The following is an 11,766-nucleotide window of genomic DNA, read 5'->3' as shown; positions in this document are numbered from 1 at the left end:
ATTATAGTTGATTTTTTTTTTGAAACATAATATTTTATGCTTTTATTTATACGTTAAGGGTCAACTTAAGATCTCATAACAGTGAACATGACAAATTATTATCTAATATTTATCTAAAAAAGAGTTGACATTCTTAAAATAGATAAGCAGATTATTTTATGCAGGTTTAAAAATCTGCTAAGTAATGTAAGTGACTAGATTTGTTTCAAAGATCATTCACGGACTTTTATCAAGATAAACATATGGGTCGGATAATTTTACTTGTTTAATAATTTTACTTGTTTTACAACCTTGCTTAAGAGCCAAAACAAATCCTTACGTTTAGATTTATTTAGTGTATATAAGGTAATAATTATTTTACACTCATCATGTTAGCTACAATATAAAATCAATATTTTTTTTATTTAATTTAAATAAGGAATTAATCTAATTTAAAATATAACTTCCGTAACACTAGTTGTGAGTTTACAACAACGTCATTATCATAGGAAACAAGTAATTAATAACTCAGTATTATTATCGTTTTTCTGAAGCACTTTAATATATTTTACTCTATATTTTGGAAACATTTAACAAAGACATAATATATTAAAATTATGTGACATAAATTTACAAAAATTGAAACTCTTCAACTTTGGTAGAGCAAGCAATAGCGATTTTATCCACAGTACAAGCGCCATCTAAAAAAAAACAAACATATGACTGTAAAAATAAATCAAATAAAAGATGGGATTTTTACACGTAGTTAAATTGTGCCGTCTTGAGAACATATTAAAAAATTGGTCTTTCTTTTAGGAGAAAATATTCGATATAAATTTCCTTCCGGCAGATTACTTAGCAACCATAAACAGTAATTTTACATAACGTTGGTAATTAGTACTGTGGTAGTTAAAAAAGTAGTTGTTTTAGATACCTATTTGAAACCACTCGTTGTAGGGTTTTCCCGACTCTTGGCGAGAAGCTACAATGGCAGCTCTCATCGCAAAAGGTACAGCAACACCCATGCATGTTGCCGGTTCACCAGTCGCTAGATTAAACATATATATTTTATTTTGTAAACATATTAATACGCTTATATATTATATTATGTTCTACTAATTACTTTTTATAAATAAGTTACACTTAAGTTCATTATTTGAAACGCTTAAACTGTTTCTTAAGAGTTGTAAATAGTTAACAGGAGGTGGTCCTCCTATATAATAACAGTCATTAAAATACTTACCCTTGGATCCAAGAATAGCTTCGTAACTAAATGATCGTTTTCTAAAATATATCCTCATATCTTGGGGTATATCGGTGGCACCTGGAACCCAATAATTCCAAGTGCGATTGGTAAGAACTTCACCCGTGTGAGGGTCATTTACGATTTGCTCACAAGTATTGTACCCAACACCAAGCGTAAACGCACCTTCTACCTAAAAAGTTAAAAATTGGATCAGAATTGAAATTAGAATTTAACACTAAAGACATAAAATAAGATATGGGCAGAAATATCCGTTCTACAATATATATAGTTAAACAATTGAATAAATTTAAATATTTATTAACAAGATAGACAAGGTGACAAATTAATAGGGTTTTAATTATTGTATGCAGTAATATCTTCCAAGCATATTTGAAAGTTAACTTGTAAGCGTAATAGCTATGGGTTTTATGTCCAACATTAAATTTTTAGTTTATATTTAAATTTCAAAAATGTTTACCTGCCCTCTATCTAATTCTGGATTTACACTTCTACCCACATCTTCACATAAATCAACTCTTTTAATCTCCCATTCTCCTGTTAAGACATCTATTTCAACTTCAGCTAATGTTACCCCGTATAATGTATATGTTTTAATATCTTTCTTGGTAACTATAGCATGTACTTGTAAGTCAACATCCATTTCGTAAGCTTTTTTTATTAATTGTTCCCATGTTGGGTTCGTCATTTGATTTCTGATTGGTTCCAGTCGTTCTAGTAATTGTTCACAACATTTTCGAATTCCTATTACTATATTTTCTGATGTAAAACTACCACCAGAAGCAAAACAGTTTGGTGACACAAATGAGTCGTTTGGTTGAATTCTAACCTTTTCAACTGATATATTTAAAAAGTATGCACATGCTTGGGCAGCCTTTGTATTAATTCCCTGACCCATTTCTATACCTCCGTGTGAAAAAGCAACCGTGCCATCGTCACTGTAAGCGCACATGTTTATTTCAAGATATTGAGATCCAACTGTTTCCCACCTTAGAAGAGACAATCCAAGACCTCTTTTTTTCCATCTATTTTGTGAATTAAAAGTTGAAATTTCAATCTTCCTGACTTCGTATTGTGATTTTTCTATAATTTTATCAATCATATCCACGATGTCGCTGTGGTTATTTTTATCGATGTTAGCCAAACGGACATCGAGAGGATTTAAGTTCATCTCATATGATATTCTTTCTATTAAATGTTCGGCCATAGCGATATGTTCCAAAGAACCTTTAACCACATAGAGATTAGTAATTATAAAAATAAAAGTAATAAATTTTATTGCAGATTGTTACCTGGAGATCGACACCAGGTGTTTGATGGCGTATCAGTAACAAGGTTACTGGCCTTGTAGGTCCAAGTATCAAGTTTATATACATTATTGAATATGCCGGTTCCTAGCATAATCAAAGGCTCGTTAATAATATATCCATTATCGCTGTAAAAATTATAATCAACATATTGTATGACACCATTGTTGTTTACGCCGGCCTATAAGAGATATAAAGTCGTTAAGAATATTTGAAAATGAAATAACTTCGAACCTTCTTGGGCTTACTTACTTCGAAAGTAGTGGAACACGGTAATCTTTTTCCCACTGCCCGCATATTTGTATTTAGATTTTGAATAAATCGACAAGGTCGGTTTTGTTTATAAGCTACGAGACTACAAGCCAGAGCAACTTGATTAATCCTAGATATTTTTATGCCATAGGATCCTCCAAGATGACTGGCCTGAACCTTTATCCTGAAAAACATATAGAAATTAAATTCGGCTATTCACAGCTGACAGTTTCATCCTTATAAACATTTATTAGGTTTTGGTTATTAAACTACTGATCCCATAACAAATAGTTGGAAACGTTAAATATTTTCTAGGATGGTGCTGTGGATTGCTACTGATATAACTATCTATATGTGTGAGTTTCTTACAAGCAGTAAATACCAAAGTATTATTAGGATTCAATATTACCAAGGTTTTATCTACATTTGATTATGTTTAGTTTAGGCGAGACTAGTTGTTGACACAAATTAAAAGTATTTATGAGTTAAAGTTATTAATAAGACCGGGTGTATAGAAAATTCATTATACATGCGGATTATCATAAATAGTAAATTTAAAAAGAAGCATTAGTACAGGTTTAAGAAACGTATCTCAGAGATTGACATTAGACTTGCGTCGAAGTCAACGAGATGTGAGTATAGAACGACCAAAAATGAAACTAAGCTTTTCATATACTACGCGTCCTAAATACTGGTTAGATTTGAATAAATTTTTACTTTTTTGACACATACGCTCAATTTAAAGTTTCTATCTATATATAAGTTATTAATTATTTAAATATTACATATATTTCAAGGAGACATTCATATCTCTCATTTAGAGATTTATTGAATAGAAAATATTCCATGTGTTATTTAGAGTATATAGGTGAATAAAAAAAACTCATCTAAATCGGTGTGTTTGAATGACTTGCTCTAACAGTTATTAGACTATTTTATAAATGTCACGTTAATAATATCGCGTACATATTACCTGTTTTGATCTAATAATAGCGCTCTTGATATCACAACATGAACGGAATCAATCCACTGTGTGGAAGTGTATACACTTAAACCATCTTCCGTTGGAAGCGTCACACAGACCAATGTTTCCATTGAAAAATGATACTGTGTGTAAATAGATTGTTCTCCCTTTATTACTTTTGAAACATCGTTGCCTTTTGTGGTAGCTTCTTGCGTTCTAAACAAAGTTACTCTAGCTGGTTCACGTTTCGCTACTCGGACATCAACCACGGGTTTCTTCATATTTTTGTAAGTGACAGAAACTAAAGTGACAGCCTTCTCAGCTATACACTGTGAGGTCGCTACGATGATTCCAAGAGGCTGATTGTAATATTTTACTTCTCCGTTACATAAAAATTCTTCATCAGTCGTATTGAAAACATTTACGGCAGGAACAAAACTATTCCTTCCTGGTATATCAGACGCCGTATAAAATGCAACTACTCCAGGTTCCTTCTAAACAATATAATAAAGAATTTAACGGTCCTTTTTAGAAATAGAAATTAAAATGTATTTTCATAAATAATACTTTGTAATACTTCAATTATTGTAATTTTTTTAATTTATGATTTTCCTACATAGCTACATATCATAAAAATTTATGTTATAAACAAAAAATAAAATAAATAAAATAAAATAAAAAAGTACACGAAATTTTTGTTTATAAATTTTTCTAATAAATAAGAACGTGAAATTATTACTAATGCTTTGCTGGCGTCTATATTAACAATAGTTCCGAGGGCTACAGTAGACAACACGAAAGCTGCAAACACTTCACCCGGTTGCTGTACCAAATCGTCCACATACTTAGTTTCACCAGCACATTGTACCTAAGAAATGAAATTTCAAACAAAAGAATCAGGCATTTGAACTGAATGCTGTTGACATAACGCAAAATGCAACAAAACTATCTTTAATTTGTTGTTTATTTAAATTGTATGAGAAATATTGTTGTCCTTACCAATCCATTAAGTCTTGGTATAGGTTTGGTCAGAGGCCATAACGAAGGATCGGTTTCATAAAAGAATTGAGCTTCTGAAACTTTTCGAGTTTCGTGGATCTTGATAGAGCCGGATGCATAGCGCGGTTTTAATTTGCTTTGTGGACACAATGATAAGAGACCCTAAAATAAAATGAATATAATTAAAGTAAAAATATACTTATAGTTTGAACCATCTCTTTATCATATGTTCAGGCACTATTATTCATCATTTGCTTAGGTGAAATAAGAATAAATTTATCCTTATGTGCACATATATTTAATTCTTTTATGAATTCTTTCTGCGACTCCAAAATACATGGTATCATATTGAGTTTAATTTATCTCTATATCATAAATAGAATACTATTTGGATTTAAATTATTCTTTAAATTGAACACAGTGAAATTTTAATACTACTTTTCATAAATTTTTATTACAAAATACCTTATAAAATAAAGCCAGAGCTGTTTGACGTCGATACGCCACCGGCGGCATCGGTAAGTTTTCTGTCACCTCAATCTCATTACTCAGTATTGCCAGAGCACCTTGCAAAGTATTATTATTAAATGGTTCTTTACCAATCATGTATTTTTCTGTTTTTGTTGACCTGTTGTATGATGGTGAAAGTCCTCCATAAACGATTCTACAATCAATCACTGTTTCAGTTTTGTTCAGTTTGTACAGAAATCCAGCATTAATAAAGGCAGTTGCATTTTGTGACCGTGGCATTATCTAAAACTCAAAAATAGAGAGTGTAGTTTTTGTTTAATGTTAAGATACATATATTGCATGACACAAACTCACTTTATACGTTACTATTTTATTAGCTCTACTCAAAGGTGGAAGCGAAATGTTGATAATTATTTTTCCTCTCATATCTTCTTCCAAAAACGATTGCATAGTTGTTGTACGCTTTCTTCCGGGAGCTGTCACTGGATATACATACTACATTATTGTTTCAATATAAATATGTACAAAGAAGTATGTGACGTCACATATACATAATGATTGACATGAGTTTTCATGTGTATATGTGATTTATAATTATTTCAAATCATAAACGGATCGCCATAGAATATTTTATTTACTAAAACAGAGTTTTTAAATTTACTAATGTTTTCAATAAAAATACTTACAAATGGTTATCTGAGCACCAACTGTCTCAAGAAGTAAGTAGATATCTGACTGGAATTCTGGATGGCGATTTTTCAATATAAGGTTACCACCAATAGTTGCAATCTAAAATAAATCTTATATATTAACAAGAATATTTAGAAAATAGTAAACAACACAGACTCTGAATAATTACATGTCACTCCCAGTTAAAAACAATTCTTCTTACTTACAAGGAAAAAAGGGCTTACTCGTATTATTTCGTTTCCATAAGAACGAATTTCAAAAAACTTGTTATTATTGTTATAATGCCTTTTTTTTAAATAAAAGTCTGGAATCATGGAAGTCCATGATAACAAAGTATGGATTTATTATATGCATCTACTTACATTTCTTATACTAATGTTGGCTACTAATTTTAAATGGTCGTATAAAATCTTAAGATAGGAAAAATTATCAGTGCTAGATTCAACTTCAATTATATTCATAAATTCGGTAAGGGTCGTTGAACTCCCGATCACTAAATTCTGGTCTAGATAGTATTTTCTCAGTTCAGATATTTCATTAATATTTATAAGTACTTTTGGATACTCGATTATTGGGTATACACCTAAAAGATTAAATAATTAGATAAAGCATCTGTTTCATGTACTTACTATAAATTATTATTAAATAAGATTGATCATATTATGTTATATTCCAAGTACTGTTTATATAATACAGATTACGTACAACATAAATATACAAATGGATATATTATATATTATTAAACTTAAGAAAATGGAACTTTTAGGTATAAGTAAGAGGAAAACTTCTTAGTAATAGTTTAAAAATGAAATAAATGTTCCATATATTTTTTTTTACATTTAAAAGTAAAAGATAATAATGATAATTTTAGCTTCTGTTATTCATTACATGCTTTAAACAGAAATTTATGTGTGAAACCTTGTTTTCAAAAATTGATAACATAGAGAGGTTTATTATAATATTTTTTGTTTGATTCTGGAACATACAAATAATACTAAAAGAAATCTATCTTCACAACAAACCTTTTCCTGTGTTACCAGCTATCAACATATAAGAATCTGTTCCTTTTTTATTCCATATAGAAAAAATGTCATCTGTATCTCCTGCGTTATACCAGTCCCTGTTATCCCTTAATTTAATATGCAGAATTTCATTATATATATGATTCTTTGACACCATACACCATTCAAACTCGTCACACCGATGTTGAGAACAAATCGATCCACTCTTGGAACATGTTTCTAATTTTAGGTCTTCAATATCCAAAATATTGATTGGATTTTCAGAATCTGATGAAAATCGCTTAAAAGTTTCCAATATCGGTCTATATCCTGTGCATCTGCAAATGTTGCTCCCGAAGGATTGTTCTATTTGAAGCATAGTAGGTCTTCTGTTTTTTAAAATACTGTAACAAATTGTTTATTCAGTCATGGTACAAAAATCTATGGTACTGAACGAACAGCGGACTGACAAAGTATTTCTGAATGAGATACCTGTACATTGCCATGATCCATCCCGGTGAACAGTAACCACACTGCGTTCCATTGTTTTCGGCAAGAGCTTTTTGCAGCACATGATAACCGTCTTTTCGGTTACCTACTTTCTCTATTGTATTAATATCCCAATCGGCGCATGATGTTATAAGAACCATACACTTAAACAAAAAAGCTATTTTATCGTCTTATTTTTTTTATTCAATTTATATGGAGTAAGTTTTTATCTGCATATTTCTGTTACAACTGTTTGCCAGTCTACGGTTTAGAGAACACAAGGAGATAATATAATATTCCGACCGATTAAGCAACGCTCAATTTTAGTACCGAGGAGTCTAAAGATTTCTATAACCAAAGTTTTTGTGAGACATACATAACTAAATTTATTTGCAATCATAATTAATAACAAATAAAACTTGTAAAATATATACACATATGTTGGTGATACACACGTGAGTCAAATTTATGTAGAACTAGACAGTATTATTAAAAATACGCATGATAATTGAGAAAGTGATACAATTAACATGAGATAAGATCTTAATCAGAATAAAATTATGTTTTTGTGATAGGCAAAATATCGACTCTCAAAAGAAGCAATAAGACAAACAGCCAAGCTGATGGCATTAAACTGAAGGGCATGGACTGGTGAAGATTATTTTGTTAAAAGGATAAAAACTTAAAATGTCATGCTTAAGAAACTCTTTAAAAAAGACAGATTCTCAATTAAACGGTTTTTTTGTTTCAATATAAGTCACACAGTAACACCGTCAGAGAGTAGTGGATATTGATGTCTGTTGGCTTTGTAGGCCCTGCGTCTGCGATATTCACATTTAAAATACTAAAATATAAATTTAGTATATTTTTTAGAAAATAAACAAAAACAAATATGTATCGAACACTTTTACTATATTTTGCCTTATTATAATGATTCAGAAACAGCGTAAGGTTGAAAATGTAACATACACTTATTTTATCAAAATCTTAAAATAGATATTTGTTAAAAATGTTTTAGAGTCCTTAAATTTTACGAAATAATACTGATCTAGTCGGTTTAAGATTAAAAATCAATTATTTTTACAATCTATGTCTCTGCCATGAACATTAAAATTTTGCAAAGTTTTCCTTGTTTTGAAGTAATAAAATTATTTATTCAATTACTTTAAAAATAGTTATTTACCGAATTGATACTCTGTGAAGGTTCACCCGGCTTCTTAGTGACATTGACAATACAGGCACCACATCCTCCCTCCAAACACATATATTTAGTACCGCGTAACTCGAGATGTCTTCGGAGATAGTCCAGTAAGGTCGTGCATGAACTCACCTCACCGCCCACTGCGGACAACAACATAACGATATAATAGTATTATGGTATTATTTTCATAACATATACAATGAGAAATATAATACCTGAATATTTTTCACCATTAACTGTAAAACTTATTGTGTTTGCTGGCGAACACATCGTGTTCATGGCTCGATAATCAAATGAAAATAAATTTTTAGCACATATTATCTGTAAGTGCTTACTTCATTAGACTGGTTCTATGTGTGTATTGACTATTAGAAATTACGATTAAAAATTTATTCGACGTTATCACGATTAATATTAATTACAATAAATTTTTCCGATTATTAATCATTACGATTGCGATTATTAATTGTAATCATTATTTATTATTATTACTGGGAACAAGTTTAAAAAAAAACAACTAGTTAATCAGATTTTTAAATTGAGCATTTATAAATATCACAGGAGACATCGAATTATTAATCGCAACATTTCAATTAAAAGATTATACAAAAATTACTGAGTTAAATGATTTAAATTACGTTTCATAATCACAGGTAAAGTGATTTTATTTTTGCCTAGCTCACCCGGCAAACTTTGTACTGCTTCAATAGATAAATAAAAGGCCTAAACTTTTATATAAAATAAACTTAACGGCAAAAGGATTTCTTTATATATAAATAGATACGATAAATAAATCACAATTAATTCGCTTAAAATTAATCAAATTAAACAATCGATTGAAAAAATAATCGATTAATGCCAACACTAGTATGTAGGTCGACTAACTATAATTTTGATATAACATAGTATACTAACGTCTAATAGTGACTTTGGTTTTTGTTTGTTAGGTTATATTTGAATTGTGATAATAAAACAATGAATACTGAGTCAAGTGAGTACAGGCTGAAGAAAAATCTTAAATTAAAAAATTAGCAAGAATTTTGAGTTTAACATATTTTTGTTAAGATTTGCGAGTAACACATTACATTTCAATACTTTTAAGTTTTAATTAAGATTATTATCCTTACTACTTTTTTGTTCTTGATACATTTTTATTTCAAACTATTTTTAAATACATTTTTATAGATTATGTTTAATATTTTAGCAAAAACTTTATTTTACTTGCTTCGTTACTAAATTATTATACGTTCAGTCATTTATAGTATTTAAAGAAAAAAGAGAAATATAATGTTTTATAAAATAGTAGCACAAGTGGTTTTTTCTTATTGGCTTGTTTTGGACACAAAATTATCCGACTTATATTGATAAAATCTTATAATAATTTTAACTATAATCTTAAATGGTAGAAAAATTCTTTCGTCACTGAGAAATCAATATATGAAAATTTATAAATCTAATATAATTTTAAAAAACGAATCATAAAATAATTAAAATCATTGAGATCAAAGTGTATGTTAATTTTTTTTTTTTTGTAATGTATATTGCTGTTGACTCTGAGACTTAATTTCGTATGATAAGTACAAAGATATCTGACAGTTTGAATTGGTACAACTTGCATACGAATCCATCGTACCAGACTTGTACACATCGAGGTGGGAACAGCATCGTAATCTTTGTTCGCGGCATTTTTCATCTTTATAAGATCGTGAAAATTTAGAGAGATCTCTCCTCAGCCACTATGACGGTTGGAAATCTCTCTCGCTCTATACCTCCATCAATAAAAGAATTACTTCCGTGGAGATGGTGGCCGAGTACCGAGTCCGAGGGGGAGTCGAGTGTATAGTCTGAGTCTAACTCGGATAACATATCGAAGAGTGCAACTATGGAGTTAAGTCCTTCAAGAGCGCTGCGTTGAGCTTCTTCTGTGAGTTAGAGGCGTTAGAGTAGCCAGTCGGTGTCGAAGGAGTCATGATATCGAAATTGAATTCGAGCTGGCTCATCATTTCTATCTGGAACTCTAAGGTCTCGAGGCTAGTCAGGGGTGGAGCATCTAGTTGGATGTAGTAAAAAGATTATCTGAAATAAATTACCGTGGCTGCTCTGTGAGATTTGTAGTAGGTAATTCTTGTAGTGGTGTAGTAGGTAGTTTTAGAATCCTTTGCACTGGATTTCAAGAAAGTCTCTTGAACTAAAAGAATTCTGCTTGATGCTTGACTTGAAGTACTTGAAGTAGCCAACCGGATCGTTTGGCAATCGATACCGTTAACATTATGCGCATCGACAGTCAGAGAGAGTTTTTTTTACACTACTTTCTCTCAAAGATAATTAAGATTATAAATAATATTGAAGAGCTCTTAGTGCTCTTCAAAAACATACACCTTCTCGGAAGGATCGATCTCCGACGCCTTCAGCTCTTCGTGAAATATAGAGATTTTCGACCGAACGAACGCTCTTACGTACATAATCTCCTCAAATACTTGTTTGTTTTATTTTGCGGGTATTGGTGCGGACGCTGATAAGATGCCAGTTACAGCCAGTGTTACGACTGCTGGGGACCTGAACCAAGTATTCGCGGTCAAAGATCGATTGGCAGGGGAAGCATCAGATACTTGCGGGGCTATTGAGGGTGTCCCCCTCGCCTTGATCAGCACGGTACCTTGGGTTTCTCGCAATAGTTCGGTTGATGTATTAAAAAAATAAAAAAAATATATATTTATAAATAGCTATTAAAAATAAACGAATAAAGCAGGGTTTATAATTAATCAGTCAGAAAATACATAAATCTTGTTGAGAACCACCGCCAAAGCTATATTTTCCTAACTTGTCAACCGAGCGCTTTTGTTACCCTAACTTCATGGTTGGATGTAATGCGATTGACGGAAGATGGACGTTTTACGTTTCACATCTCTCTTTTGTCACGTTGTCTATCATGATGTCATAAAAGTTTACATTAAAATAAATAAAATCTTTTGAAACCTGTCCGATAATAGCAGGTTATGCGGGACCGAAGATCAAGCAATATAAATTTTTAAACCGACCCTTGGTTTGAGTTTATGAACATGAATTATTACGTATTAAATATAAAGGGTAAAACTTAACAACAAAAAAATTTCAGAAATTGTATTCCTATACTTGTTTATATTTAAAAA

General features: G+C 30.7%; 1 protein-coding gene across 1 annotated transcript; it reads right to left on the bottom strand.

Annotated features, from left to right (window-relative positions):
• Window positions 1-527: 527 nt before the first annotated feature.
• Window positions 528-8,965, bottom strand: LOC116770836 (xanthine dehydrogenase-like). Its single transcript, XM_061521050.1, has 17 exons — window positions 8,833-8,965; window positions 8,600-8,757; window positions 7,420-7,580; window positions 6,949-7,331; window positions 6,289-6,509; window positions 5,923-6,025; window positions 5,591-5,718; window positions 5,231-5,518; window positions 4,766-4,927; window positions 4,506-4,634; window positions 3,776-4,260; window positions 2,803-2,986; window positions 2,536-2,731; window positions 1,704-2,470; window positions 1,223-1,415; window positions 914-1,027; window positions 528-680 (listed from the first exon to the last, which is right to left on the bottom strand). The coding sequence occupies exons 1-17, from the start codon at window positions 8,894-8,896 to the stop codon at window positions 610-612; spliced, it is 3,807 nt and encodes a 1,268-aa protein (XP_061377034.1). The 5' UTR covers window positions 8,897-8,965; the 3' UTR covers window positions 528-609.
• Between the last annotated feature and the right edge of the window lie 2,801 nt (window positions 8,966-11,766).

The sequence above is a fragment of the Danaus plexippus genome, chromosome 7 (genome assembly GCF_018135715.1).
Source record: "Danaus plexippus chromosome 7, MEX_DaPlex, whole genome shotgun sequence".
In the NCBI taxonomy this organism is placed as follows: Eukaryota; Metazoa; Arthropoda; class Insecta; order Lepidoptera; family Nymphalidae; genus Danaus; species Danaus plexippus.
The sequence above is the reverse complement of the archived record's forward strand: the minus strand, read 5'-3'. Positions and strand labels throughout refer to the sequence as shown.